The 27,989-nt window shown below is 64.0% G+C and overlaps 3 protein-coding genes across 8 annotated transcripts in view; 2 read left to right on the plus strand and 1 right to left on the minus strand.

Moving 5' to 3' along the window:
• Positions 1–445: 445 nt before the first annotated feature.
• LOC125082925 (uncharacterized) lies at positions 446–27,986 on the minus strand. Of its 3 annotated transcripts, XM_047698849.1 has the most exons (4): positions 27,973–27,986; positions 20,199–20,208; positions 6,268–6,868; positions 446–856 (listed from the first exon to the last, which is right to left on the minus strand). In XM_047698849.1, exons 3-4 carry the CDS (start codon positions 6,657–6,659, stop codon positions 547–549), a joined length of 702 nt encoding a protein of 233 aa, XP_047554805.1. In that variant the 5' UTR covers positions 6,660–6,868; positions 20,199–20,208; positions 27,973–27,986; the 3' UTR covers positions 446–546. The 3 variants fall into 3 exon arrangements, with proteins under 3 accessions (XP_047554805.1, XP_047554806.1, XP_047554807.1); XM_047698850.1 differs by lacking the exons at positions 446–856; positions 20,199–20,208; positions 27,973–27,986 and adding exons at positions 1,252–1,498; positions 3,796–3,885 and having other exon boundaries at positions 6,268–6,659; XM_047698851.1 differs by lacking the exons at positions 446–856; positions 20,199–20,208; positions 27,973–27,986 and adding an exon at positions 5,331–5,753 and having other exon boundaries at positions 6,268–6,659.
• On the plus strand, positions 7,226–10,846 carry TMEM250 (transmembrane protein 250). Of its 4 annotated transcripts, XR_007122145.1 has the most exons (3): positions 7,573–7,727; positions 8,500–10,175; positions 10,645–10,846. XR_007122145.1 is itself a non-coding variant. In XM_047698862.1 (2 exons), exon 2 carries the CDS (start codon positions 8,549–8,551, stop codon positions 9,035–9,037), a length of 489 nt encoding a protein of 162 aa, XP_047554818.1. In that variant the 5' UTR covers positions 7,226–7,354; positions 8,500–8,548; the 3' UTR covers positions 9,038–10,846. The 4 variants fall into 4 exon arrangements, 3 of the variants coding, with proteins under 3 accessions (XP_047554818.1, XP_047554819.1, XP_047554817.1); XM_047698862.1 differs by lacking the exon at positions 7,573–7,727 and adding an exon at positions 7,226–7,354 and having other exon boundaries at positions 8,500–10,846; XM_047698863.1 differs by lacking the exon at positions 7,573–7,727 and adding an exon at positions 7,274–7,358 and having other exon boundaries at positions 8,500–10,846.
• NACC2 (NACC family member 2) overlaps positions 27,636–27,989 on the plus strand; it is a 66,392-nt gene continuing 66,038 nt past the window's right edge. The window contains 1 exon segment of the mRNA XM_047698867.1: positions 27,636–27,792. The gene's annotated coding sequence lies outside the window, so the exon portion shown is untranslated.

A 27,989-nucleotide genomic window follows, 5' to 3' on the forward strand; every position in this document is an offset into this window, starting at 1 on the left:
ACGACCCGAGCCCCCTGGGCACCTTCCTTTTCTTCTCAGCGTGGTGGAACACAGAACATTCACCGTCTGAAGCAGTTCTGAGCGCACAGCCCCAGGGTGTCAAGCACATTCACCCTGTCGTGCAGCCGTCCCCTTGTCTGTCCGTCCCCAGGACGTGGTCCTCTTCCCGAACGGAAGCTCAGCCCCGTCACACACGGGCCCCCTTCCCCTCTGTGCCAGTGGGTCCCACTCTTCTGGGGCCTCCTGGTAGTGGATCCTTCAGGATCTGGGACTCGAGTTTGGACGATGCTTTCTGGGTTCACGGTCTCCGATCTAATTAATCTGGTGCGTCTGTGTGCTAAGCTGTGGGGCCAGGCTGCCCTTCTGGCGGGGCCTCGGGCCTCTCCTCCCAGAGGCGCCTGAGCCCCCAGACTGAGCGTGACATCAGCACAGGCCTGCTCGCGGACCCACGCTGGTGAGGACGAGTCAGCTGCCCCTCTCCGAGCAGTGGGCGCTCTTCGCTGCTTGCTGGGGGAATGACAAGAGGCACGACTCCCCCAGCGGTTCTCAGGAGACCGCGTCTGTGCCAGGGAGACCGGCTGAGGGGTGGTGAAGGCAGGAGCTCGGGCAGGGAGCCCCTAGCACGGAACCTCGGCCCTGGGTTGTCTGCTGCAGCGAGTGGGCCCAGGGGCTTGCCGCGGCCCGGGTCAGGAGCCTCCCGTGGTCATCCTGCCGGCGATCCGCCCGGAAGAAACAGGTGTGCACTGCAGGATTATCTATAAGCGCAAAAAACTGGCACCGACACACATGTCCGGTCAGAGAGGAATTGATGACGTCATAACAGAGCACCGGAGGCCCGATTCGTGAAGCGCATTCATTGGCACAGAAAAATGTTCATTACATAGTAAGGTCAAGGTTGGGGAGGACAGAATGCAAACCCAGGTGTGCAACATAACCCCGACTTTGACAGTAAAATAGGATGAAGCGTTTTGCCTGGCAGAGAACAGCGTGAGCTCTGGGAGTTCAGCTGTGCGACACCCTGGGGGCTGGGCCTGGAGCTGAGCCCTGCCTCCCCCTGCAGGCCCAGGTGAGGGCTTGGGCTCCTCCCTGGCCCTTCTCCCTGTCACTGTCCACCCTCCCCGCCCCGGCAGGAAGGACAAAGCACACTGGAGTCAAAACCGTCAGTTGTTATTTTTTAAAGATCTATTTATTTATTTTAGACAGAGAGACAGTGGGCGGGAGGGGCAGAGTGGGAGGGAGAGAGAGTCTTAAGCAGACTTGCCGCTGAGGCCTGAGCCCAATATGGGGCTCGATCCCATGATCCTGAGATCATGGCCCGAGCTGAAATGGAGAGTCCGACACTTCACCAACTGAGCCACCCGGTGCCTCTCAAAGCCCTCGTTTAATCAAGAATCGGAGGTTGGAAGGGGCAGGCTCTGGGGCAGACGCCGGGGACAGAACCATCCCAAGTACGTTCTGGAAGGGGCTGGTGTCCGCAGCTAAGGAGAGCCCGGGGCATCTGGAGCCAAGCAGAGCGAGCGCGGACTTCACTCCAGATGGCCATGTCCAGGCCTGGCTCCTCCCAGGGACCCAGGTGGATGCTGCCGAGGTCCCAGGACGGCACGCCCGTGAGGCTCTGAGCCCAGTGCCCGGCCGCTGGCCCTCCGGGTGGGCCAACCACTGCCCTCGTGCGAGACAGCGCCCCCCTCGGTGGCCCCCACCTCCGCGCTCTGCCCTCGCCCGCGGTGCACACGCCCACACTCGCTCATCAGCTCCCGGCCTCCCGATTACTCTGGGGCTGATTAAATTAGTGAGTGCAATCACGACCTGAAGCAAGTTAATTGGGAGAATTTATTGGACCTGCCAGTTTTATGCATGTCTGATTAAGTATTATAAGGTTTGTTTTTGATTTTGCATAATTTAACTTTATATCCTGCACTGGGGGGCCCATCAACCATTAACGACCCAAATAAACCTCTTTTAAGATGCGTCTACTTATGATTTATTTCTGAATGCGGTATCTTCCAGGTTTTTTTGGTGTTGTTGCCAAAGAGACAAATATGTTAAAAGTAACATTTTGTGCCATTCCGCTCACCCTATAAATCTCTCCGAATGTGTACAATTCATTAAAAGTTTTGAGAGGAGTACAAGTTAGCATTTATATTGCAACAAGTGACATATAAATGCGTATGTTTGTCTCCCCCCCCCCCCCCCCCCCGCCCCGTGCCATAAAACATGCCCGCAGCCCGGGATCCTCCGCCGGCCGCCCCGCCCTGCTCTGGGGCCGTGATGAGCTGCGCCGCAAATCTTCGCCCCTGTCAGCCCAGAAGCATTCAATCAACGGGGTAGAACAGTGTCGCGGGGAAATTAGCGCGGGAGGAAATACAGCCAGGCCCTGGGGGTGTGCGGGGCTGCAAAGGGCTGGACCCCGCGAGGGCGCTCACCTTGAAGGCGATTCTGGGGTGGCCGGGACCTGGGTTTCCAGAGGGCACATCCACGAAGTGGCATAAAGCCTGCAGACCAGGAGGAGGGCAGAGCCACGCAGAAGCTGGCCACGCGGCCTCCTCCTCACCGCAGAGAGGAGGCGGAGTGTCCGTGCGCCCGCGGATTCCGTGGCTGGTGTACAGTGAGCATTTCCCTACATCCCGATGGCAGCGCTGCTGAGCGCTACTCTGCCCCGCCTTGGCGAAGGCCACACCTCGCTAAACCCTCCAACAGCCCCTGGGGCTGCAGGGCCTCCTTGGCTGATGAAGGAGAACCGCCAGGACAGTCCAGTGACTCATCCAACCACAGACCCACCTCCTGTGACTCAGGCGGGTCTGTCATCTACAAGCCATCATCCAGCAGCTCCCCGACAGCCCCCGGCATCACTCACGATGGCCCCCGATGAGGCCTGAGTGCCTCCCCAGCACCCACCGCGGTCCACTTCCCACAGGCTGTGGGCGTGGGCGCCGGACTGAAGCCTGGCAGACCAAGGGCTCACGGCTGCCCCGGTGATGCCAGGCCTCCGGGCAGTCCCGCCCATCCTGGGCCCTGTGCAAGCCAGGCCACAGACGAGGCCGGGCACAGCCCCTCCCTCCCCTTAGCAGCTTCAGCTGGAGGGCCGGGTGGGGGGCGGGGCGGGGGCCGGCGGGCAGAAGCAGCCAGGCCCAGACACAGCCACGCCAAGACCAGGCACCTAGCTCAAGCCTGCCCTGGACTGGGAGAGATGGCAGATCGCGGCCAGCTGGGGGACAGTGAGGAGGGGAGGAGAGGTGGGATGAAAGGCCACATTCCCTCTCCTGAAGCGGTCTGCTGAGAAGACAGAGGACCTGTCTGTCTGTCCCTCCTGCTCTGGCCACGCCCCTGCCAGGGAGCCAACATCGGAAGATGAACGTTTTCGTGGACATTCAGGTCGGCACAGCACAGAGACCCGGCCTAGGCCTGACCCTCCTCGCAGCCCACGGGGGCCTGAGTAAGGGGCTGAGCCCCCAGAGCCCCCGCAACACGAGTATAGGGGCAGCACCCCCATGTGGGCTGTGACCAACGTTCTCAGGAGACAAACGACAGAAGGTGCTCAGCGTGGCCGGTGCTGTTCTCAAAGCCGTGCCAGTCCCGGCTGCCCGACAAGTGGTCCCGGAATAGGACGGCTAATGAAGTAGCAGACACACGTGTTCGTTCACCAGGGTGGCCGTCCAGAGCGCCACAGACCCCGGCTCAAACCACAGAAGCGTATCTCACCTCCCAGAGGCCAGATGCCTGAGAGCCGGGTGTGGGCAGAGCTGGTTCCTCCCAAGGCCCCCAGGAATGCCGTCTACCACCTCTACGGTGACCAACCTCGGGGTGCGTCCAATGGGCCCTTGTGTCCTACCGGCAGGTGGTTCCCTGGACTCCAGGCCTGGAGCCGCCCCGAGAAGAGCATCCTGTCTGGGGTCACAGAGGTCGAGGAGCCATCACAGCGGGGATGGGAGATGCTGTGCCACCCAAACCCAGAGGGGACAGGGTCACTGGACAGACAAGCAGAGGTCAGATGGAGCGCCAGACCCCACAGGGAGGCCTGCCGGCCGCTGGGAGGAGGCGTCTCAGTGTGCGTGCCACCCAGTGGCCACTGGGGGTGCTGGGCTCATCTGGGGTCAGAGCCGGGCCCGCCGACCAACAGTGTCTCCTCACCCACGAAGTGGGGCAAGGCCGTGTACCGTCAGGTGGTAAGGACTGGAAACCACGTGTTCCGCTCACAGGGTCTGGTAACAGACCGCCCCCGACCTAGTACTGAGAACACCAGTCTTTCCCCTCAGCTCCGGTCTGCAGGCCGGGACCCAGACACGGCCCACACAAGCTTCTCTGCCCTGTGCTGTCTGGGGTTCCCGCCCCAGCCCTGTGGCCTTCTCGCCCAGCTGCACTCCTGCTCCCACGGGGCAAAGCCATGGCCATGGTGCTCAGCACGGAGCCCCTCCTCACAGCCTCTCCAAATGCCCCCCCGTGTGCCCGTGTGTGCCCCACAGAGACCCCGAGTACCCTCCATCTAACACCCCACATGCCACCCACGTGGACCCCCGCCCCTGCCACGTGGCCCATGTAACTCCACATATGACCCGTTCCCCCCCCCCCCCCGTGAATCCCTCCTCATGGCCTCCCTCACATGCCCACACTGTGGTCTGCACATGACCACCACGTGCCAGCCACGTGACCACCTTACAGACCCCCCCATGTGCTACCCACGTGCTTGCTCCACAGAACCACCACAGACCCCTCTATGTTGCCACTCTTATCCACACTGCTGCCACACCCCTGCCATGTGGCCCAAGGTGACCCCCACTGGACCCACACGCCCCCCCCAACAAACCCCTCCTCACTGCCTCCCTTCCATGCTTCCGGCGTGGCCCACGCAACCACTACGGGATCACATGAGCCTCCTTCGCTCACACGTCTGCTGCCTTTCCCGGACACTCGAAAGCTGCGCTCAGAAGAGTCCAGCCCCGGGGCGCCTGGGTGGTTCAGTGGGTTAAAGCTTCTGCTTTCAGCTTGGGTCATGATCTCAGAGTCCTGAGATCAAGCCCCACATCGGGTTCTCTGCTCAGCAGGGAGCCCGCTTCCTCCTCTCTCTGCCTCTCTGCCTACCTGTGATCTCTGTCAAGTAAATTAAAAAAAAATAAAGTAAAATAAAAGAAACATTAAAAAGAAAAAAAGAGGGGCGCCTGGGTGGCTCAGTGGGTTAAGCCACTGCCTTCAGCTCAGGTCATGATCTCAGGGTCCTGGGATCGAGCCCCGCATCAGGCTCTCTGCTCAGCAGGGAGCCTGCTTCCTCCTCTCTCTCTGCCTGCCTCTCTGCCTGCTTGTGATCTCTCTCTGTCAAATAAATAAATAAAATCTTTAAAAAAAAAAGAAAAAAAGAGCCCAGCCCGGAGCCCCCTGAATGGCGTCCCCCACACGCACCTCACACGCCTGTCATGTGTGCCCCTCCCCACCTCCGTGGCCCAGCATCCACCAGCACAGCAGCTGGTTCCGGGAGGGAGCATTAGGACATGGGGGGGGGGGGGGTGTGCAGCTTCTTCTGACCCAACCCTGGAGACGCCACAGGGTCACCTGGGCCTCAGGATCTGGTCACTGAGGCAGCCCGGAGCCGGGGGCAGAAGTGCAGCCCTTGCGCTGCAGCCAGGAAACTGGGGGTGTGTGTGAGGCCCCAGAGGCTGAGCCCCCCTGGTAGCTAGGGCTCGACCAGGCTTCGGAACTGGGGCAAGCATGCTGCCTGGTGTCCAGCAGTCAGTGTCACCACGAGCTGCACGTCACGCTGACCCCTGCTGAGGACGAGTGAGTTAAACATGACTCCAAGGGTGACACTCCTCCTCCCCGTTTAAAGTGGGGAGCGGGGCCCAACGAACCGTAGAGGCCAAAGGATAGAGGTTCTCAGGTTTGTAGGCCTTTGGGTGTCCTCCCAGGAGCCCACTCCATTCTGCTCGAAAGCAGCCCCAGACGGCTGGGGACGCCGGGCTGGGCGGGTCCAGGACAGCCGCTTTAAGGCCTGGAAGCCCCCAGTGGACTCAGCCTCGCTCCCACCCTTCCCTCCCGCAGAGCCGGTCTGCAGCAACAGGAAACCGTCCCAGCAGGTGGCGCCCGGCCACTGCCCGCTGCCCAGCCCCGAGCGGAAGCCTGGGGACAGGGGTACTCAGGAGGGTGGAGAGCGGGATGGGGATCCCCACCAGGGCCCCAAATGAGGACCTGCAAACAGATAGCAGGGTCGGAGGCTTCCCCTGGCCCTGCCCCAAGGCAGCCCTGAGGACACACCCTGTGCTCGCCTGCCAGGCTCCTTACCTGCGAGCCTGGGCCCCGGGCGGCACGTGGGGACGGACCAGACTGTGGCTCAGAAGTGCTCTTTCGTGAGGCTTCCGGGGTTGTGTGAACACGGTACGTGTGCACTGGGCCACGAAGCAGAAGCACGTCTCACCCTGGCCGGGCGAGAAAACTGGGCTGATGGGGGCGTGGGTCTGTCCGCGAGGTGTCTGCAGCTCTGGGGATGGAAGACCGCGCAGAGCAAGCAGCAGCCGCGCGCACACTCGGGGAGGGCATGGATGCCCGGGAAGGGATGCCGCGCGGGCGGAGGCAGCTTTCCGGAGGAGGGGGCATTGGACTGGGGTCTCGCAGGGTGAGCAGGAGCTCGGCAAGCGGCTGAGGAGGAACAGAACCGGCGAGAAGGGACAGGTCATGCAGCGAGCAATGGGACCTCCGCACAGACCTGGAGGGGCCTGATGGGGTGCCCCGGGGGACAGGGCTGGACCGGGGCGGGAGAGGGTCCGAGTGTGGAGCAGGCAGTTACTGCAGAAACCAACCAGAAGAAGGCTGCATTTTAGGGAATATTTATTAAAATATCCTCCTTTTCTGCCATCTGCTGCCCCTTCACAGTTGCTCCGGGCACCTTTCAAAGCTCTCCGGCTTCTTCCGCTGACCCTGCCCGGCCTCCTCCCCGAGAGCCAGGAGCGCAAAGGCCAGGACGCAGGAGCCCGCAGCAGGGACGGGGTGCGGGCTGGCGGGCCGGAGGCGAGGGCCCCGGGGCTTCGGGCCCGGGAGGCGGCAGGCCCCCATTCTCGGGGACGCGGAGCCGCATCTACGAGGGAGCGACCCGGAACCCGGCAGGCCTGAAACCCTTCACGAGTCCGCGCGCAATCCTCCGGGTCCGGCTGGGGCAAGGCCGGGCGCGGCGGCGGGAGTGGGCCGCTCCCCAGCCTGGCCACCGCTCCCGGGGCCGCGGACACGTGATGACGGCGCGCGCGTGCGCGGAGGGGCTGCCCACGGTCCGCACGCGCAGGCCCACCATCTGCGCCTGCGCAAGACAGGCCGAGCAGCCGGCGGCGTACGCGGGACGAGGCGTCGGGCGGCAGTGCTAAGGACGGCGCGCACGCAGGCACGTAAGCACGCACGCCCTGGGGAAGTGTCGAGTTCCGGCTGCTCAGAGTCTCTCCGAGCCTGGGGGAAGGGAGGCGCTCTCGGTGTCGGCTCGGGCGGAGGGGGTGGGAGGGAAGTGCTACGGTGGCCGCAGAGGGACGGCGCTACGGCTCCCGCGCTGGGCCAAACGCCGCCGGCCGCCGGGCGCAGAAGCCCCGGGCCCTTCGGGGCGGCCTGGGGCTGGGACGCGTGAGCGGCCGGGCCCCGCAGCCGCCGCGCCGTGAGCACCATGCGGCCGCCCTGCTCCTGGAGCCCCGTGGGCCGGGGGGTGCCGCAGGCCCTGCCGCCCGCACCGCCGGCCTTCCCCGGCGCCGGCGCGGAGAGGGCACCTGGTGAGCGGCGGACGGGCCTGCCCGGGGGTGGCTCGCGGGTCCGCGCCGGTGCCCGCCGCCTGCCTGCCCCGGGAGCCCGCGGCGCGGACGCTGGGCGGGGGGACCGTGCGTAGCGACGGCGGGCCCGGGGCGGGAGAGAGTTGGGCAGGGAGCCCCGCGGAGTCCAGCGGACGAGGCCCGCAGGTGCAGGTGCGGGCCGGACCGAGGCAAGCGCGCGGAGCCGCCCGGGGCTCAGACCAGGCTCTGGCCGAACCTGCGGGGAGCCCTGGACCCGCCCGGCCTCCGCCCCCGCGCACGCCCCTGGCCGGCCCGTGGGACGTGTCTCCCGAGCCCGTAGCCCCCGCGGCTGCCCCGCTGTTCAAACGTCCGCACGTGCATCTTTCCCCCCACGAGTGATTTAGGCGGTCACGAGACCACTCGGCGTTTGTCCTTTCCTGGTCCCAGGCCTGCGATGTCCTCTGCCTGCCAGGCGTGGTCCCCAGCGTTCCCCCGCCCCCACGGGAGCCCGGCGCCCCGGCCAGCCTGGCAGGGAGGGGAGGGGGGCGGACCGGCTTCAGGTCACTCCTAGGGAGCCTCAGCGCCAGGGCTCTGGACCCCCTGTCTGGTCTTCGCGCTTGGCTCCTCAGTCTGCGTCCGGTGCCTCTGAAGCGTCCTCGATGCTTCCTGTGGCGAGAGCGGCCCCCGGGCACCTGAGCCAAGGGGGCAGGTTCCCCGTGGCCGGCTCCGGCGTCCCGGGGCTCACCCCGCTCCTGTCTCTGTCACTTCCCCGCAGGCCGCTGCACCCCCCAGGGCTCAGCTGCCACGCGCGGGCCTAGGTGCCCATGACGCCTATGCCGACCGCTGCGCGGACACCAGTGCTGCCACCAGCTCGCCACAGCGCCCGGGCCCCGATGCCGGTCATGCCCATCCCGCGGCGGGTGCGCTCCTTCCACGGCCCGCACACCACCTGCCTGCACGCGGCCTGCGGGCCGGCACGCACCTCCCGCCTGGCCCGCACCAAGTACAACAACTTCGACGTGTACGTGCGCGCGCGCTGGCTGTACGGCTTCATCCGCTTCCTGCTCTACTTCAGCTGCAGCCTGTTCACCGCCGCGCTCTGGGGCGCGCTGGCCGCGCTCTTCTGCCTGCAGTACCTGGGCGTGCGCGTCCTGCTGCGCTTCCAGCTCAAGCTATCCGTGCTGCTGCTGCTACTGGGCCGCCGGCGCGTGGACTTCCGCCTCCTCAACGAGCTGCTCATCTACGGCATCCGCGTGACGGTGCTGCTGGTCGGGGGCCTGGGCTGGTGCTTCATGGTCTTCGTGGACATGTGAGGGCCCGGCCTGGGCCTCCGCCGGGGGGTGTCTTCCCTGCGGCCCGTGCTTCTCCTGACCGGCTGGGTCGGGACTCCTCCCGCCTCGCGGGTCTGGGCGGGGGGGGGGGGGGGGGGGGGGGGGGGAGGTGCTGAGACTGCTCCGGGAAGGGGACGCGGGCGCCCCCTCTGCTGCTCGTTTTCTGCACTGATCCTCCTTGTATGTCCCTGGGGGGTCAGCGCCACCTGGCCGCCAGCCCACGCTTCCAGCCCTCGCTTTTCCAGGCTGTGCCAGGGTGAGGCCCCTTGGCCTAGCCTGCCCTTGGAGAGCCTCTGTGTCCCTGCTTCCTCTCTGGGACACGGGCATCACAGGCTGCGAGCGAGGGCCTCCTGGCCAGCTGCACGGCCCCTCCCTGTGAGCCCCCAGCCCCAGCCTTAGGGAAGTGTCAGGCTCAAGTGGCTGGCGTCGGCACTGCCACAAAGCTGCTCGCTCTGCCCTGGGCCGCCCACGTCCCGGCACAGCGCTCAGGCCCTCCGTCTGTCCCCCTGAGCGGTGGTGGAGTCCTGAGTTCCAGGCCGGGCTTCCGGGCCACTGTGGTTTGCTTAGACGCGGTTGAGTGGGAGTCACAGGCAGCCTTGGCCAGTTCCCAGATTGGGGACCAGCCCTGGTCCTGGGCATTCTGCCTACCTCTTGGGCAGGTTTGTTGAAAACGTCAGGCGGGATCTCATAGTCTCTCCAAGCATGGAATTCTGGGAGGCCCCTGAACTCCTTCCGGCTGGGGGTGGGGAGGGGAGCCGAGATTTGGCCTCTCTCCCTTTGAGGGATGGCTGGCAATTGAAACGTGCGTGCAGGGAGCTGACGTCAGAGGTCTGGAGAAGCACCACAGCCTCTGCGCGCCCGTCCCCGGGACGTGAGCAGAGCTTCCGCTGAAAGAGCCCCTCTTGAGCGTGCGTGTGCACGGGCTGGGCTGCCCCTGTGTTCTTGCCCCCGCGTTGGAGCCGCTGCTGAGGGACAAGCAGAACTGAATATGGGGCCGGAAGGAGTGGAGGGCCTGTTGGTCCATCGGGGGGCCCATGTCTTGTGCAGACCCCTCGCTTCTCTGTCAGAGGAGGAGAGGGTGGCCTGGTGGCCCCATAGTCACAGCAGGTCTCCTTGGCAGGTGAGAAGCCGCTCGGAATAATTGTGATGGGACGACAGGCAGAGACCAGGGACAGCAGACAGCCCCATCCTGGGGGTGACAAACTCCTCATCCCGAGTTGTCCCTCCACCACCCCCTGAGCATGGGCAGTGGCCCCTTTGACCTTGTGTGCCCAGGCAGTCCAGGGGCCAGAGGAGCTGTGGGACAGTTGGGTGCCCCGGGAGGAAGACTCCAAATCAAGAAGAGAAGGTGAAGAAAGCTCAGCTGGAAACCACGCTCTTTGATTTGTAGCCGGCTTCTGTCCAGCAATTGTCAACTTGGGGACAGTGGGAGGGCTCCCGGGACGAAGTCCTTGCTTGGGTGGAGTCTGCGGGCTCCCTGGATGCCCCGCGGGGAGCTGACCTGCGTGTACCCCACTTCTCAGCACTGCAGAGAATCTTTTGCACTAAATCATGCTGTTTCCTAAAAGTTTTGTTCTGTGTTAACTCAGACCCCCCAGAGCTCCCGCCACAGAGGTGGACGTGTGTCCGCACCGTCAGGACGGCAGGAGGGGTGTGGCTGGGCTGCCTCGATTGTGGTTGTGGCCACATGAGGAGCTGGCACGGTGAACACAGACATGCTCGGTGACGCGAGCGCCTGTTAAATTCTTTATGAGATGAGCCACCTGCATTAAACTTATTTTTTTAACACGTTGATGGAGTGATTGCTTAAAGCTCAAAATCTGTTCTTTCTGTAAGGGTCTGACCGACCAAAGATGCCATGGAAGGAGTCTGTCCCAGGCAAAATCGAGGACGCTTTAAAGCAGGCGTCTGCAGCGCCGAGGCAGGGACCCCCGTGTGGGGTTTCAAGGGGCCCACCTTGACCTTGCAGCCGGGAGTCTGTCGGGACGGCAGGGACAATGTGGCCCTGCCGGCAGCGGGTCCCAGCAAGGTCCCTGGGGCCGACTTGTACCCTCCAATGAGGGTGTAGGGTCCTCACAGGGCCTGGGAGTAGGTCCTTGAACCGAGTGCACAGTGTGAGCTCCCTCCCAAGGAAGATCCTTGTGCGCGGGGAGGACGCCGGCTGGAAACCAAAGCGGCGGTTCTTGTTTAACCAAAAGCCTTGGAAAAACGAGAGACGCATGGTTACTTAGTATCTTTATTTTGTAAACGTCTGTGAGCTTCCATGCGGGGACACCCCTGTTCCTCGCGCATGACAGGGATGCCCTGCCACACTGCTGCGCTGGCCAGAAAGTGCCATGGAAAGGCCGCCGACCTGCTGCTTCCGGGATTTTGTGGAACTGGGTATTTTCCCAGCAGAAAACAGTCCCAAGTTGTTTCGGGGTTTGGCTTGTGGTGGCAGAGCTGGTAAGCGGCTGCGGTGGCTGCGGGCGCCGGGCGCTGGCGGCTGCCAGGGCAGCAGCCCCAGCAGGCCAACTTAGGATGGTACTTGGTGAGCTCGAGGCCTCCTCCACCGGGTGGGCCTCTGGCCAACTCCTCGATCCCATCTTCAAGGACAGGAGCCCTGGGCCAAGCAGTGGGAGAGCAGGGCTGGGATCCGAGGCTGCAGTCAGGACGCTGCCACCCAGAGAGGGGTCTCAGCCTCAGGGCATCATGGGGTAGGGTGGGGGGGTGACCTGTGAGGGCAGCGGCTTCCGTTCGGGGGCATTCTGCTGAGATGTCATTTAGGGCAGAGTGTGTGCTCATTATGAGCTCCCTGTCTTGGGAAAAAGGACTGACCTGCAGGCCTGAGCGCAGGTCCCAGGGCTGGGCTGGCAGATGCCAGGAGCTGGAGCGGGTTTAGGAACCAGGAGTCATCCTTGCAGAGCTGCCTGGCCTCCGTGGCTCCTGCTTCCTCCTCCCTCCCGGATGGCCCAGGCTGCCTTCAAGGTGGGTGGGGGAGGGAGTGACCCGGGATAGCCACTATGTCAGACCCAGTGAGCTGGGAGGGCAGGCAGGGCCCCTGCTGCTCATGCAGGACCCCCGGTGGGTGAAGATGGGCCCAAGGTGGGGCGGGAGGGAAGAGAAGAGGGAGAAGAGTACCTGGAAGGTTCTGCAGGTGCCAGGCTGCCCCTGGTGACAGCACCTGGACGCAGGTGGTGGCAAGTTTGTCCTTGATTGGGGAGGTGGGGATGAGGAGCCAAGGCTCCGCTAGAGCCTGCGTGGGGGAGGGAGGGGCTCCTGGAGGTCTCCTAGCCTGGCAGGGGGATGGTCCAGGCAGGGTCAGGCTGGGTCTGGAGGTCAGGGTTAGGACAGAAGTGTTGGGGGGGTGGGGGGGGGTAGGGAGGGAGTGGCAGAGGAGGGAGGAGAGAAGCAGTTCCCTTGAACAAAGAGGGGAGGCAGGGGCGTCCCTGAGGCGGTTGCCAGGTGCCGGGGAGGCAGGAGGAAAAGCCTCAGTGGCCACGCCCTCACCCTCTGGCGGTTTCCAGCCGCCCCTCTGCTGCGGGCCTCCCAGGGCCTGAGTCCTCTGCGGCCAGTAGGAGGGTGCAAAGGGCTGTCAGGAGGAGGGGAATCAGCTGGCAGAGGGGCAATGGCGAGGAAGGGTGGTGCTTTGGGAACTTCCAGAAACCAGAGGTTATGTGAGAAAGTCTGGGTGCCGTCCAGACCCAGGGCAGTACGGACATCTCAGGAGATGCTCTCTCTGGTCCTGCGGGCACTCCTGGCAGTCCCCAGGAGGTCACACCTGGAGGGGCAGTCGGACTCCTGTGTCTTTCCCGGTCTCCCCTCCCCCCGCAGTATGGTGGGGGCTGTGGGGGAGGGACACAGCCCCACCCCGGACGATGGCTGGGCAGGCGCCGCCTGCTCTGGATCAGAGTGTGAGCCCAGTACTGCTGCGGAGGACAGGGCGGTCGGCTGGGGCTGGCTGCACGGACATCGATGGTCCCTGACCTTGAGAGGTCCCTGTCACTGGCAGCCTGTGATTGGAGGAGGGAGCTGGCAGACGGCAGGCGCTCGGTGCTGAATCAGCCCTTTCTGGGCCGGAGCGAGCTTCCTTCCCTCCGCAGAGCCCAGTGCTTCTCCTCTCCCCCGCCCTGCTGCTGCGGGGAAAGGGCCTCTCTGGGCCAGCCCCTCTAGGACAGCCAGCCGCCCCATCCCCTCGAGGCCCGCCTGCCGCTCTGCACCAAGCTGCACCCAGGAGCCACTTTGCAGAAATCCCAGCAGTCTGGGTGCCTCCCTGACAGCTCCCAGAAGCGGGAGCGCCCCGCCTCACCAGCATCCTTGCCCAGAGGGGACAGGGAGGACGGGAGGGAGCCGCTGATTCAGCGGCTTGTGGGCTGCGCCCCTCCCCCTGCCCCAGCGGGCAGCATGCCCAGGCCTGCTGGCAGCTGTGTCACACGGGGCCTCTGGCAGAGTGGCTGTGGCTCTCGCTGTGTGGCCACCTCTGCGCCTGGTGCTGGGGGAGGGCCCGCAGGAGGGCGCATGGTGAGACGGCCGGGCGTAACCACGGCCTTATCCAAGGGAGGCCAGAACGCCACTCCTGGCCGCCAGGCTTGGGAGTCCAGGTTGAGGCAGACCCCCTCTACCTTTGGCCGGTTCAGCCATGTCCCCTGCCAGCTGGACGCTGACCCTGAGCCCTGGGCTGGGGATGGGCTGCACTGGTGCGAGGACAACGAGGCTAGGTCGCTGGGTGGGGCGGGCCGTGTGGTTGAGCAGGGCAGGGCCTGGGGTCCCCCGCCTGAAAGTGGGCATCCCTCTAGAGGGGACAGCCATGCCCCAGGTCAGTCGGTCAGTGGGAGAACGTCTCCTGAGGAGAGCCCTGCAGGCCTGTGTGCGAGCTGGAGAAGCGCGCGGCCATTCGTTCTGTGAGGAGGGGCCAGGGCTCCATTCCTCTTTCCCAGCACATCAGTGCCTCGTCCAGGCTGCGGCATGAATATTCATGCAGAAATCAGTCAGTCCAGGCTGACCCCGTTGGGCGATGGCTGGGGAGAGCAGCGGGGGTTGGGGGGGTGGTCAGGTGGCCTCCCAGGAGGCATGTCCCCTGCCCCAGGGGTCAGCACCAGGTCCCCTGGAGCCCCGGGGGGCCCTTTCCTTCAGGTGCACCCAGAAGAGGTTGTGCAGGTTTTACCGCGGACACCGCTTTTCGGGTGGGCAGGGAGGGGTGCCCTTCCTGCCCTCGCTCGGGTCAGGAGACAGGGAGACACAGTGCACATGCCACTTGGGGCCTACCCTGACCCCCTGAGCCCCACTGGTGGGGATGTTTCTGCCCACGCGCTGACCTAGGTGAGCAGAGACGGTGGGTGTCCAGGTCTTTGCAACGGCCCAGCCACACCCCTGCTCTAGGGCCCCTCTGTCCTCTCTCCACCCCCCACCCCGGCCCCTAAGGCTCTCCGCCTCCAGGACTGGAATGCTGCCCAGCGGCTGACCTGCCCTTCACCTTTCAGGGCCAAGGGGGCCTCCATGCGCTCCCTGCCAGCCCACACCAGGCAGGGGCAGCCCTCGGACAATACAATTCTGAGTTTTTAATTGTGAACTCGTTATTTACAACAACATCCTGACATAACGTCCCGGGAATTATCTGTGTTTTTCCAACTGTGCTTCCATCTCCCTGTCCCTGGGTTCCTGGCTCCCTGGGGCAGTGCGAGGACCCCCCCCCCCCCCCCGCCCCGACGTCGCCGCCTGCAGCTGAGTCAGCCCGAGCTCGGCACCACCTGCGTGGGGAGTTGAGCTCCTCTGAGCAGCTGCAGCCCCTCGACCCTCCGAGCCACGGGGGCGTGTGTGCGCCTGCGTGTGCACTCATGTGTGTGCATGATGCATGCGTGTTTGCCACAGCCCGAAGTTCCGAGTCTGGCCCTGTGCGCCCCCAGAGCGGGCAGGGCAGGGTGGACCGGAGCTGGGCCTGCCTCCCTGCCCCCGTGGGTCCCTCCAGGCCTCTCAGAGAGGAGAGGGAAGCCCCCAGTGGCTTGCTCCATTTGCCTTTCCCACGTTTGGCTCAGACGGCCACCGAGCCGACCGCATGGAGGGCGTTGCGTCCTCGCCACTGCCCTGTGCGGGTCTTTGCGCCTCTCCGGGACCGGCTTTTCCTGCGACATATGGGAGTGGAAAACAAGAGCAGCTAGACACAGTCTAGCGTGGACGGAGCTGCTAGGCACACCTCCTCCTGGAAGGAGGCCAGGGTTTCCTCCCAGGAGAGCTGCAGATGAGGGTGGGGGACTCCCGAGGAGCCCAGACTGCCGCAGGGGGCCAGAGCTCCGCGTGGCCCTCTTCAGGGGCAGGTGCTAGAAGCCGGGGCTGAGGCTGCAGCCCTGCCCAGGGGAGGGGAGACGCCTTTCTGCCCTTTGCCGCCTGGACCTGTTCCTGGTCTTGACCTCAGGGGCAGGCTGGCAGACCGTCTCGGGGGGCGCGGCGCGTTCACACAGTTGTCCAATGAGCGAAGGGTCGAGGGGGCTGTGCTGTCTCAGTCCATCCCCGGCGGCTGGGACGGAGCGCTGCAGCCGGGCCCACCACCACAGCTCTGGGGGCTGCTAGTCCAGGACCCTGGAGCCCGCACAGTTCGTGTCTGGTGGGGCCGCTCCCCGGCTCACAGACGTGACTTCTCGTTGTGTCCTCTCGCGGCGGGAGGGCCGCAGGGGCCTCTGGGGTCGCTCCGCCAACAACCTTCTCACCTCTCAAGGCTGTCCTGACACCTTCACCTGGGGCGGGGTTAGGCTTCAACACAGGACTTTGGGGAGAACACAGAGTCTTTTTTTTTTTTTTAAAGATTTATTTATTATTTGAGAGAGAGAGAGACTGCACATGTGCAGGGTAAAGGGGCAGAGGGAGAGGGAGAGAGAGAACCGTAAGCACACTCTACACTGAGCAGGGAGCCCGATGCAGGATTCGATCCCAGGACCCTGAGGTCACGCCCTAAGCCAAAGCCAGACACTTAACAGAATGAGCCACTCAGGCGCCCCAGGACACACATTCTGATGATAGCAGGCTCCTCGTGCCCCTAGGGCCTGACACTTTCTGAAAGACAGTGTCCAAGGTCGCACAGTGCCCTGCAAACTTGGCCTCGCAGGTGGGACGCCTCCCTCCAGAAGCGTCCGTGGGGACAGGTGCCTACAGTTGGCGGACTTCTCCGGGGAAGGTAGTGCCCCCCCCCCCCGCCCTGGAACTGGCCCTGGAGCGCCTGCCCTTAACTCGGCAGGGGTCCCCCGCTCTTGGCCCCGGCCGTATGGGTGCCCGGCTTACCTGAGGCTGCCCCGTGGCTGCCCCCCAGCGGCTGTGCCCACTCTGGCGTGTCCGGCCAGGCTCTGCGGTCCCTCCCGGGGGAAGGTGAGTCACCGCCACCACCCATCCCTCCGCCTGCCTGGCATCAGGAAGCAGCAGCTGCATTACAGCTGCACAAAATGTTAGAGAGAAATTTAGGACAAAAGAAGAAGAAGATTGGAGCATCCAATTTAAACCAAGGGGAGGCACACGGAAGCCGACGCGGTGCTGCCCTAATTCACTCGAACGGAGCGCCACGGGCTCTGCAGCCGCTGCCGCGAAACCAAAATATTCACCCAGTTTCCTTCTGTGGAAGGGACCCGAGCTGTCCTCCAAGGACTCACAGATGTCCCCGGGCCCCAGGGCACAGCCTCAGATGGCCCCGGGCCCGGCAGAACCCCTGGGGCCGCGGGGTCCCAGGTAGCCCTGGCTATGACCTATGCGTCTGGCCCACAGGAGCTCACGGCGCCCCAACCCTGCACACTCCTCATCTGTCCATCACTGCCCTGCCCGAGCACGTGTTGGCCGGCCAGCTCTGCTGCCCTTGGGCTGGTGTTCCCAGCTGGGGGAGCTGGTCTGGTGCAAACAGGGGCTGCCCTCGGAGAAGGGCTTTTCAGGAGTCTGGGTGGGAAAGTCTTCATCTCCAGGGCAGCTGTCGGGCGTCTCCAGCCACGACAGGAGGACCCGCCGTTGGTGCAACAGCGGGGCCAAGGGATGGTCTGCAAGCCAGTGAGTGGGAGGCAGCGAGCCACAGACCCAGCGCTGAGCTCCTGGTGCCCCTTCCAGCCTGGAGCGGGCTCTGTGTGCTGATGCTGAGCGGGGAGTGGGCGCAGCTGCAGGCAGACCCGGCCGCCGCCTAGCCCCCCACCTCTCGGGGAAGTTTAGGGACCTCTGGCCTGCATTGCCCACATGTTCCAATTATGAGAATTAACCTCCTAACAACGTGCCGGCTCTGCCTGGGGTTTGAAGGAGAGGCATATACACGAGGAACAGTCTTAAACCCCAGGGTCTGTTCAGTCCTTCAGCAAAATGCCCTGGGCAGATCGTCCCCGGGCAGATTTGTAGGGGGTCAAGGAGAGGCATCCGTATCCGCTCACCCACCTGGGCCACCTGGGGCCGGGTGTGCTCCCCGCCCAGGAGAAGCCCTGGCTGTGGCGGGGGCCGGGCCCTGCACCCTCACGCACCTTCCCCCTTGCTGGGAGTCTGGCAGGGGCTCTCGCCTACCTCCCCTGGTGTGTCGTTCCAAGCACAGGGCGGGCATGACCTTGTCAGCTGTGCTCCCTGAGATGTATTCCTGGGCTCCTGGCAGGCGAGGTCGGGGATGGGCAGGGATGCGGTGCTGGGCGGTGCTGGCTTCTGGACCCTGCCCTGTGGTCTGTGGGATTGAAGCCAGTGTCTGTGCTGATGCCCCCCACATTGCACAGAGGTACCAGCGCCTTCCCAAAGTGCTCTGGAATGTTCCAGGACGCATTCCTGGAAGCCTGGCTTCCCAGTGGTCCTAAGTGCCTTGAAGGTCCCAGGACCCAGCAGACACAGGGCTGTGGGGGGAGGGGAGTTTGCTGGTGGGGCTGGGGCTCCAGCTGCCATGGGGACTTGTCCATTAGCACAAAGCCCAGGCTTGAGTTAAGGCCACACCTGGTGACCAAAAGGCCAGCTCAGGCCCGTTCCCCAGACTGACTGCCTCATTTGGTTGGCCAGAATCGGAGCCACCAGGTCCTTACCCAGAATTTTCCAGGACAAGGGACAGATGAAAAGGACCATGGCCATGGCCAGCAGGGATTGGGGCTGTAGTCCCACCTGCAGCCCCAAACACCACCCAGAGCAGACGGTTGAGTCCTCGAGGCGCTGGGGCTGTCCGTCTGTCCCTTACTCTTGGCTCCCTTCCCTGGGGGACCCCATGGGCCACATGACCCACCCAGGCCGGAGAAGGGGGACAGTGCACAGCCCTTTGGACTCCTCCTCGGAGGTGAGGTTGTAAGCAGGAGGCCCCTCCCCTGGGCGGCCACATGGAGTGACTTCAGGAACGTGCTCAGTTAGCCCTCCTGTCAGCATTGGGCCACCCTTCTTTTTTTTTTTTTTTTTTTTTTTAAGATTTTATTTATTTATTTGACAGAGAGAGATCACAAGTAGATGGAGAGGCAGGTAGAGAGAGAGAGAGAGAAGCAGGATCTCTGCCGAGCAGAGAACCCGATGCGGGACTCGATCCCAGAACCCTGAGATCACGACCCGAGCCGAAGGCAGCAGCTTAACCCACTGAGCCACCCAGGCGCCCCTTGGGCCACCCTTCTTGATGACTAGCTGCAGACCATGGCTCCTGCTCCTGCCCACCCGAGCCGTGGAGTCTCACTTGGGTCAGGGGTGGAGAGTAGAGCCCTGCCCCCTATGCTGCTCCTCTGAGCAAGACCCTTGGCCAGATTGGGGACATGGAGCAGAAGACTCGGTTCTCCTGCAAGCCAGAATGGGAGGGGGAGGGGAAGAAGGAGTGGGAGTCACACCTGGGGTGTCCCATGGAACCCCCCACTCACCTCCCTGGCCCTAGACCCCATGCCATCTCCAGAGGCCCCTGTCTCAGGGTCAGGCCATGGCTGTGGTGGGCCCAGGAGCAGGGACACGGCTGGTGGGGGCTTGGAGGGGCTACGCCCAGCACTGTGCCCAGCTCCTCTGAAGGGATGTGCCCATTGAGGGGCATAGCCCCTGAGCATGAGCTCCCAGAGTGGGAGGGCTGAGTGGGGAGCCTGTGGTGAGGGCACCGCTACCCCCTCAGGAGGCCCTGGTTCATGGTAGCGGTCACCCCGAGGGTTCCATCTGGGTATTGTTCCACCTGCGGGCGCCCAGACCTCCCCTGAGGTCCGGGGGGGTGCCCAGCCCATCCCAGAGGGTTCTCCTGGTGGGCATACCTTGGATCCCAGTGCAGACCCCACCACCCCTGGCTGGCCCTTGAGAATGAAGTTTAGTCTTCCTGTGCTTCCAGACCCCCAAGCACCCGGTCTTCCTGGCAAGACCAGACCCAGGTTTGAATCTGCAGGGCCCAGCTGCCCGAGGGCTGCCTGGCGGCAGGACGGAGCTCCTGGCGAATGCGCCCTAGTGTGTACATGCGACCCCAGACCCAGCGTTCCTGCCCTGCCGTGCTCCATCATGTCCAGCCCACCCCCTGTCATCCCGGAGGGCTCTGGGTCCAGGGCTGGCTGCCAGCCCTGCTCCTGCAGTGGGGAGAGCAGGCCGGGCCAGGCGTCATGGCACTCCGCATCATCCCAGCAAAGACAGGCACACTCAGACCCTAATGCGCACCCTGGCCACCTGGGGGGGGGGGGTCCCCTCAGCAGGACAAGGGCCTAGGGGTGGGCAAAGGAGGAGGCGCGGGAGGTGGGGGACCACGCAACGCAGCCCCGTGGTCCAGAAGCCACTAAGTGCTTGTGGAGGCGGGTGGTCCGACCCTGTGGCCAGATGCTGAGACGTCAAGGGAAGACTGGGGCGCACCACTGGACTTGGGGCAGTGATGACCCCCAGTGACAGCAGGGCCCTCCATCCCCGTGCACTGAGCCCTGGCCACATCTGGTCTGATGCCTGGGGCCATGTGACCCAAGCGGGAACCACCCAGGGAGTCCTGCAGCCCACAGAGGAGGCTTGATTCCCCCAAAATGTCCTCCCATCTTCCCGTCTGGGGGAATGGGCATCACAGGCCTCCCACCTGGGTCCTTCTGGCTCCCCATCCTGGGGTCCTGGGAGGATCCCCAGCGGGTCTCCTGGAACCCAGCAACCAGGAGACCTCTTCCCCACATGCACCGGGAGGCTTGCTTGGCGTGGAAGGAGCGGAATCCCGGCTCCGCTGACCAGGCGGTCTGTTCCCTCCACAGCTCCCACCTCCCCCTCCCTGCACCACTGGGAGCCTGTCCCCCTCCATGGACACTCAGCCAACGCCTGGCAGGCTGCTTCCTCCTCTCATGTCCACGCATAGCATTTGGTGTTTTCTCGTGGAAAACAGGTATCAGATTCATGTCTTCCTTACTTTTAAACACAGAGCTCTGGGGTAGCCCACGTGCTGGGCAGCCGTCCCCAGACCGCGTTCGTCTTCCCGCAGTGAACAGTCGCCATTGAACGTGGACCCCCTGCACCCCTGCCCCCCTCCAGCGGGTGACCCCTTAGGTATTTCAGTAAGTGGGATCTGGACACGGCTCTGCTACACGGGGAGACCTCGTGCGGATGTTCCATCGAAGGACACCAGGTTGTGTTCACACCTTGGCCGTTGTGAACAGCGTCGTGAACACGGGGGCACAAAGAAGGCTTTGAGACCCTGCTCCAGATTTTGACTCACATCAGAAGCGGAACTGCTGAGTCGCATTTAATTCTCTTCAGTTTGTGAAGAACTGTACACCTTTCCCCATGGCGGCCTCTCTGGCCAGTTTCCCGTTCCAACTCTGCGATGGCCTCTCACCGTGTGCACATGGCTTTCTGGGCCGAGGCATTCTGGGGGTTCTGACTGTGCCCCCGTCTCAGACAGAAGGCCCTGGAAAGCTGCCCCGGCCCACCCTGCTCTCCCCGCGCCGTGTCCCAGGGCCGAGTCCCGGGCCTGGCACACAGCCCTGCTCACGGACCACCTGGCCTCCTGCTCTCTGGGGGCAGGTGTGCAGCCTGTCTACCCTGCACCATGCGACGGGCCCTGCCTGCCACCCTTCTGGGCTGCCTGCACTATGACTGGGCCTGTCTCAGCAACTGTGTCTCCTCACCCTAGGGGCCAGATTAAACCATCTGCTGGGGTGTAGAAGGGCACCCCAGGAGGGAACCCAATGCTGTGAGAGCCAGCTTGGGGGTCCAAACGGCTTCCCTGAAGACCTGAGTAGGATGGAACCTAAAGTAGGACCTAAAGGATAAACCGATCAGAGTTCACGTGCCAACCCAGGGAGAGGAGGGATCCCAGGCAGGCGGACTACAGGTGCAAAGGCCCTGTGGTCATGGGCATAGACTGGCGGGCGTGTGCTACAAGGACAGGGTGTGTGGGTGGAGGACAGAAGCTGGGCAGTGGGCAGAGGCTGGCTGCTCAGGCCTAGAGGGAATTTACTGAGCAGCGGGGGAGGCCCCGTCAGCCCCTCTCTCCACTCTGGCTGCCCCTCCCCCTTGCCCCTTCCCCCGTGCTTCTCATCCTTGGACCTCTCCCTCGTCCCCAGCTCCTGTGTCTGCAGGACAACCAGACTCTCCATCAGAAACAAGGAAATTCGAAATCCCCCTCGTACAGGGTCTTCATCATCTGCAGGGGTGCATGGACTGGCGCGGTGGGGGACCACGGCCCGAACCCCAGGAGTCTGTTGCCAGCTTCAGTACAGAATGCGCTTGGTCCCCCTTCCGGTGTGGGCCGATGCCTCCTAATGCAGACACCGCACAGACAGGGTACGGGGCCTGGCAGGCAGGGCCCGGAGCCACCAGAGCTTGCATGCCGCCCAGGGGCTTCTGAGAGCACCGCGATGACACCCGAAAAGGGCCACCGGAGAACGCCCGTGCCCCTGTGTCTCAGGCCCCCATGAGTACCCGCAACTCCGCGTGTCCCCAGATGGGAGAGGGGGACTCCCAGAGGTGGAGGGGCTGCCAATTCTCCAGAGCCATGGTAAGAGGAGGAATGACAGAGGGACCTGGGAGCTTGGCTCTGGGGCAGCTAAGCTGCTGGCCCCTTTGCTGGAGGGGCCTGGAGACTCACGACCTGTTAGCACCTCCCGTTGTTCTTCCCCTCCTGCAGGAGTGCACACAGTGATGCCTGCACGCAGGCCTCCCAGCGCCCAGGAGCGGGGTCAGGAACAAAGTGAGGTAGTTTCCTGGGGAGGGGGGTGGGCTGTGTTCAAGGTTGCCCCCTGACAGGAGCCAGGGCCTGATGTCTGGAGTTGGGCAGTGGCTGGACGGTGGCCCAGGGCCCTGGGGCAGATGGCCCCTGGACGTCCCTGCCCGGTGTCCTGTGCCTTGTTGAGTCGGAGACAAGCAGGGCTGGGTAGGGAGAGAGGAGCAGGGTGCTTGTGACCAGGCTCACAGAAACTGGATGTGAAGACATGTTATAGATGAGACATGAAAAATGGTTGGGAAGGAATGCCTTGTTTGTGCTCGTGATCCTAGAAAAGGCCGTTCCCCTTATGTGATATAGACAAGATATTTACCAAGTTCTCTGGTCAGTGTTCTAAGAACAGGCTGACCCTGGAGGCCCTGCAGGCAAGCCACGGTGGATGGTCCCTCGAGAGAGAGCTCCTTTTCTTTCCTTTCTGTTCTCACCTTCACTTAATGAACTTTGGCTTCACCTCACCCTTTGGTGGCCTCGAGATCCATTCTTCGACTCCACGAGACTAGAATCCTGCAACACTGGGGCCCAGGGTGGCCATGAGGGGCGGGCAGCTCTTGTTCCCTCCACCTATGGACCTGGCTCCCCCTGAAGGCTCCCCCAGTGCCACGCTGGGGTGCCGGGCAGACGTGCTGAGGGGGGTAGGCCCCTCGATTCGAATCCAAAACTGGGGACGGGGTGGGGAAAACCCAATAGGGCAAAGTGGGGGCCGGACTTGGCCTGCGAGTCTGGGGGTTGGGGTCTGCGGCATCTCTGGCTCCTGCCCCGCTTAGATCGACGAGGCAGGTCTGCTCCCCAAGTCTGGGGTGACACTAGGGGCCCTGCTCCAACCCTGGCTGCAAGGGGACGGCCCAAGCACCCAGGCGTTCAGCGACACCACCCCCCCCCCACGCAGCCTGGTTGGCACAGAGCAGGATCCTAACAAAGGGGTCCTTTGTGGGCCGCTGGCGTGTGGCCGCACACGGGCGGCCAGGGCCTCTCCCGGAGCTTCCCAGGGGAGGGGCCGGAAGTGGAGCCTCATGGCTTTTCTGGCAGCTTCCCGGTCTCGGGGTCAGGGTCGTCCCTGAGTTAGCCTCTGCTGGGAACGCGGGTGCTCGGGGCGATGGCAGGACAACCCTCCACCGGCCGCTCCCCATTGGGGCTGAGGAAGAGCCCACCCGGGGCAGCTCCCCAGGGAGGGTGAGGGACCCACCATCAGTCAGGTGTTTACTTTGGCTCCGGTGAACTCCTCCTTGGACCATAGAGAGCAAACGCCATGGCGCCGAAGGTTTTCCGGTGTCCTTGCTTCTGTGCCAATGGGCCGGCTCGGGACAAGGAGGGCAGACACCCTCCTTCACTGCCCCTGCGCAGGCCTGGCCCTGGCCCCAGGTGCAAGGACGCTAGGTGGACACCCAGCCCCCCCTCAGCTCAGGCCAACAGGACTCTGCATGCACCTGCTGGGGGGAGGCTCCGTTTTCCTGCTTGGCCATTTACGGGGCTGGAGTCTGTTCTCATGCTAGCAGACCCGGCCAGGGTCTGACCCTGGGGTCCCCTGCCTACTGCTTCCCATCCTGCCAACAGGAGACTCTGGACACTCAGGGACCCCAACTGAGGCAGGTGGACAGGGGCTCTGGCCCCTCATCACTGAGGGCACAGCATCCCTCAGGCTCCCACTCTCAGTAGACATCTATGGTCACCTGACCTGTACCAGGCACCCCACTGGGCCAGGGCTAGGGTGGTGAACAATATGGGGAGCTGGTGCCTGTGGGGGCGGGGGAGAAGGGGGCTGTGAGTGTCAGAGTGGATTAGCATCTGGGGTTGGGTCAGGGAGAGTCAGCGGGCGACAGCCCATTTGTCACTTTTATATGGGAGGGTTGGGAAGGCCCAGTCTTCAGGGATGACTGGGCAGAGACCCAAAGGAAGTGAATCGTCTCAAAGACATGGCAGGGGGAGGGGGGAAGGTATGGGTAGTAGGATCGGCAGGTGCAAAGTCCCTGGGGCAGAAGGACGCCCGCAGTTGGAGGCTTTGCAGAAACCAGTGCGCTGGAGCGGAGCTGGGGAGCTGGGGCTGCCTCAGGACCAAGTAGGGGGAGCGTGGGCTGGGGACCCAGGTCTTGGCCGTTGCAAAGACTTGGGCTCAAGTTCTGTGTGGGAGGGAGATGGGGGGCACTGAGGGATCTGAGCAGAGGGGATCTCTGATCTGACTTGTTTAGAGTCATCTCTGTGGTCCTGTGTGGTACAAGACCTGGACGAGGCGATGGCGTGGGGGGAGCCGGGGGACCCCAGCTTCGGGGTTGCCACAGTAACTTGGGGAGAAGGGGATTGGACCGGGAGGGTCTGCAGAGAGATGGTGGGTGTGAGAAGGGGTCAGCTGTACAGGGGAGCTGCAGGCCTAGGGGACCCACGGGACTCGGGACTGGAGAAAGGTGACCCGTAAGCCAGTGTTTGGCCCGAGCTGCCCAAGGGCTGAGCGGCCATTTGCTGAAGCAGAAGAGGCAGGGGGACAGGCCTAGGGCACGGCGAGGGACTCTGTCCGGCCATGGAACAGAGACGGCCATCAGCCACCCAAGCGGGCAGTCGAGGAGGCAGCTGGCTGAGTGCATCTTGAGTCTAGGTGTGTTTGACCGTCCGTAGTCCTTTGAGACAAGCCTTGGATGGAGGAGGTCAGTGTCTTCCAGAATGGATGCGGCACAGCGCGCAGACCTGACCCCCAAAACCGCTCACGGAGGACGCCCGGGACAGAACCGTGGAGGAAGCAGAGTTTGGGGTATGTGTGGCTGGAGGAGCCCTGGGAGGAGAAAGGTGCCCCCCCAGATCCCTCCTCGATGGATGGTCAACCCCGGGGTGGTCAGGTTTGCACAGAGCACTGAGCCACCTGCAGGACCCGCCAAGGCTTGTGGCATCCAGGCGGGGAGGACAGACAGGTGGCCAGGCACTGGTTCTCTCCCTTGCTCCCAAGTACACCCCCCCGCCCCCCCCAGCACCGGGGCTTATCTTTGCAGATTTATCTCTTGTCACCTCCCTCTCCCTGCCCCCGCCCCCAGCATTAGCAAAGGATCTGACGCCAGGCCGGGTCTTCCTGAGCTGAGGAAGCCTCCTTTGGCACGGCAGAGGGGCTGCAGCGCTAATCAGATCCCTCAGGAGGGGACTGTGGCCGTCTCACCCGCCTACCAGCCCACACCAGGCTGACTACGCACCATGTCTAATTCACGACGCTCACAGCGGAGGCAGGAGGCGCTCGGGCCCACACCCTGAGTTCCTTGGTGACCCAACCTGGGAGCCCTGGCTGAGCGAGCCTGGGGCTGGCTACACGTTCGTCCAGAGCTGCGTTATTCTCATTAGCAAAACAGGAGTTGGGATAGAGCTAACCTCACAGGACTGTCAGAACAGAAAGTTAGAGCGCGCCCAGGAAACGCAGCCCAGGCCTGGAAGTGAGTTAGGGGGCAAAAGCATTCGTATTTAAACGACTGGGTGGCTCAGTCGTTAGGCAAATCCCTTCAGCCCGGGTCACGATCTCGATCTCGGGCTCCTTTCTGCAGGGAGCCTGCCCCCCCCAACTTCTGTTCCCTCCCACTGTCTCTCTCCCCGGCAAATAAAAAATCTTTGTTACAAAATAAAAAACAAAATGTGCTCGTGCAGTAAACTCACACCCAGATGCCCAGAAACCCCACCGAATCCTGGTAGTTACCTTGGGGAATGGGTTTCTGGTTCCCTGTTGTCTTTTAAAACTTCTCAGTGTTTTCCAGATGTCCTCCATTAAAGAAGAAAGACTTCCTTTGATATTTAGAAAACAAGTGAGTGAACCGATCAATCGATCAATCGGAATGTGCGAAGTGTGACCAGCTCCCCAGGTGAGCAGGGTCCCCCAGGGAGTGCACAAATGGAGGTCGTGGTGCCCAGTCTTCACTGCCTGCTGGGGGGCGGTCACCCCTCCAGACCTTTTGTGGGGCCTCATGGGCCACCAGGAGAGGACCTCGGGGGCCTAGTGGATGGCTTCTGTGGCCTCACCCTGGGCTGGAAGTGCCCAGAGACTAGTCTGTCCCTGCTCACCATGTCATCCATAGAAGCCCCAATCTCCAGGGGGCTTGAGGAGAGGGGTCAGGGCTGGGGGGAGGGATGCGGGGCTGGGGCTGGGGGGTTTGTGTTTCCACTGCCCAGGTGGTCCATAGCACTTAGGAGCCAGTGGGAATCCCAAGGCTGCAGGGGTGGCCTGGAGGCACCCAGCCCCTGGCCCCCACCTGTTCCAGAGCCTTCTGCAGACAGCCCCTGGGTGGGTGCTGGAGGTTTACCTTAGTCTCCCTCACCTTGCACCTCTGGAACCACGTGACCACATGCCAAACCACATGACTGTGTCTCTAGTGGGTAGAGAGAGGCCCCCTGGACACGTCAGACTGCCCCATGGGGTTGAAAGGGGCAGTAGGCTGCACTGGTCTGGAGATGAGGAAACCAGAACCCTGTTTGGGTCTGAGTGGTGATCTGGGGGTGTCACACTCATCCTGCCAGAGGGCAGGGCAAGGCAAGAGTGAGCTGGTGGGAGGATGTTTTCTGTGCAGACCCGCAAGTTGGGGTTGGTGGTCTATGATCAGGGTGAAGGACCCAGCTTGAGGTTGGGGACAGAAGTACTTGGACCAGCTTCTGACCATTGTCCTATGAATGACCTTGGCTAACTGGCAGGGCTTTAGCCCTAGCCTCTGACTCCCAAGGGGTCTAGAACATTCTCTGGGAAGGCGAGTGGACACCTTGTTCTCCATGCTAATCCCCTCCTCCCGACCCCATGCTCAAGATCACTGTTCTGGTACCTCCCTCTTTTCCCACCAGGACCCTTGTGGGAGGGAGGGATCCACGCTGCCTCTGGCCCGGGAGGACCACTGTGGCCTGTCCTGACCCCAGCCCCCAGATTAGGATGGGGGCTACTGAGAAGGGGGCGTTTGTGGGTCCCTTCCAATGTGCGTCCTGTTTCACTCAGAGGCGCAACTCTGTCCACAGGAGCGAACCTCGGACAAACCTGGAGCCGCGGGGCTGGGAGGGGAGCGGCGGACGGCTGGGAACACACCCCAGTAGTCGCCAGTGTGCCGGGATCACGCCAGGCCTGAAAGCAGCCCCGGCCAAGTTCCGGGCGCGAGCAGGAAGCCCCGGTGCCCGGCGTCGGGTTCGCCCAGCGGAGCTCCCGCATCCCCGCGGTCCTGGCACGCGCTCCCGCCGGCGCCGCCTCGCGGGGGCCGCTCGGTGCAGGCTCGGCCGCCGCGGGGAGGGGGCGCTGCGGGGCCCGGGACCCCCTGGCTGCGCGGGCCCGTGCGGGGGTCGGAGGGCGGGGGTGGGGGAGGGCGTGGGTCCGGCGCGGGGCGGGACGCTGGGGGCGGGGGACGGAGGGTGGCGCGGAGGGGCCGAGGACGCCCCCCGCCCCGCCCCTCGCCCCGGGACGCCCCGCGCCCCCTCCCCCCTCGGGCGCCTCCCCCCGCGCGTCGCTGCTCCCACCTGGTGGCGGGGCGCGCACCCCGGGGCGGCGAGTGCGCGCGCGCGGCCGGCGCGCTGTCCCTTTAAACGGCCCGCGGCGCCTCCCCGCGCCCCGCCCGCCGCGGTGCGGCCGGTGCTGGGCGAGGCCGGAGAAAGTCCATGTGAGCCGGAGCGCGGGGACGAGACTTCCTGCCGCCGCAGGCCGGACCGGGCCGGGCGCCCGCAGGTACGCCCAACTTGGCGCCGCCGGCCGGGCCCCGCCGCCGCACTTCCCGCAAACTCCGCGGCGCGCCCCGCCGCCTCCTGCCGCAGTGCCCGCCGGCCGCCCGCAGCCCAAGTTCGCGCGCGCGCCCGCCCGCCCGCCGGCCCGGGGAGGCGGCGGGGCCCGGCCTGGGGAGGCGCCGACCCGCCCGCGCCCGCCCC

The sequence above is a fragment of the Lutra lutra genome, chromosome 13 (genome assembly GCF_902655055.1).
Source record: "Lutra lutra chromosome 13, mLutLut1.2, whole genome shotgun sequence".
Lineage (NCBI taxonomy): Eukaryota > Metazoa > Chordata > Mammalia > Carnivora > Mustelidae > Lutra > Lutra lutra.

Excerpts from the sequence above, each read along its gene's own strand:
- LOC125082925 (XM_047698849.1), bottom strand. The coding sequence starts at position 6,659 with ATGACCTGTCCCTTCTCGCCGGTTCTGTTCCTCCTCAGCCGCTTGCCG. Across the intron at positions 857-6,267 it reads CCCGGGGCCCAGGCTCGCAG|TGAATGCGCTTCACGAATCG; the intron begins GTAAGGAGCCTG and ends TTTCTGTGCCAA.
- TMEM250 (XM_047698862.1), top strand. The coding sequence starts at position 8,549 with ATGACGCCTATGCCGACCGCTGCGCGGACACCAGTGCTGCCACCAGCT.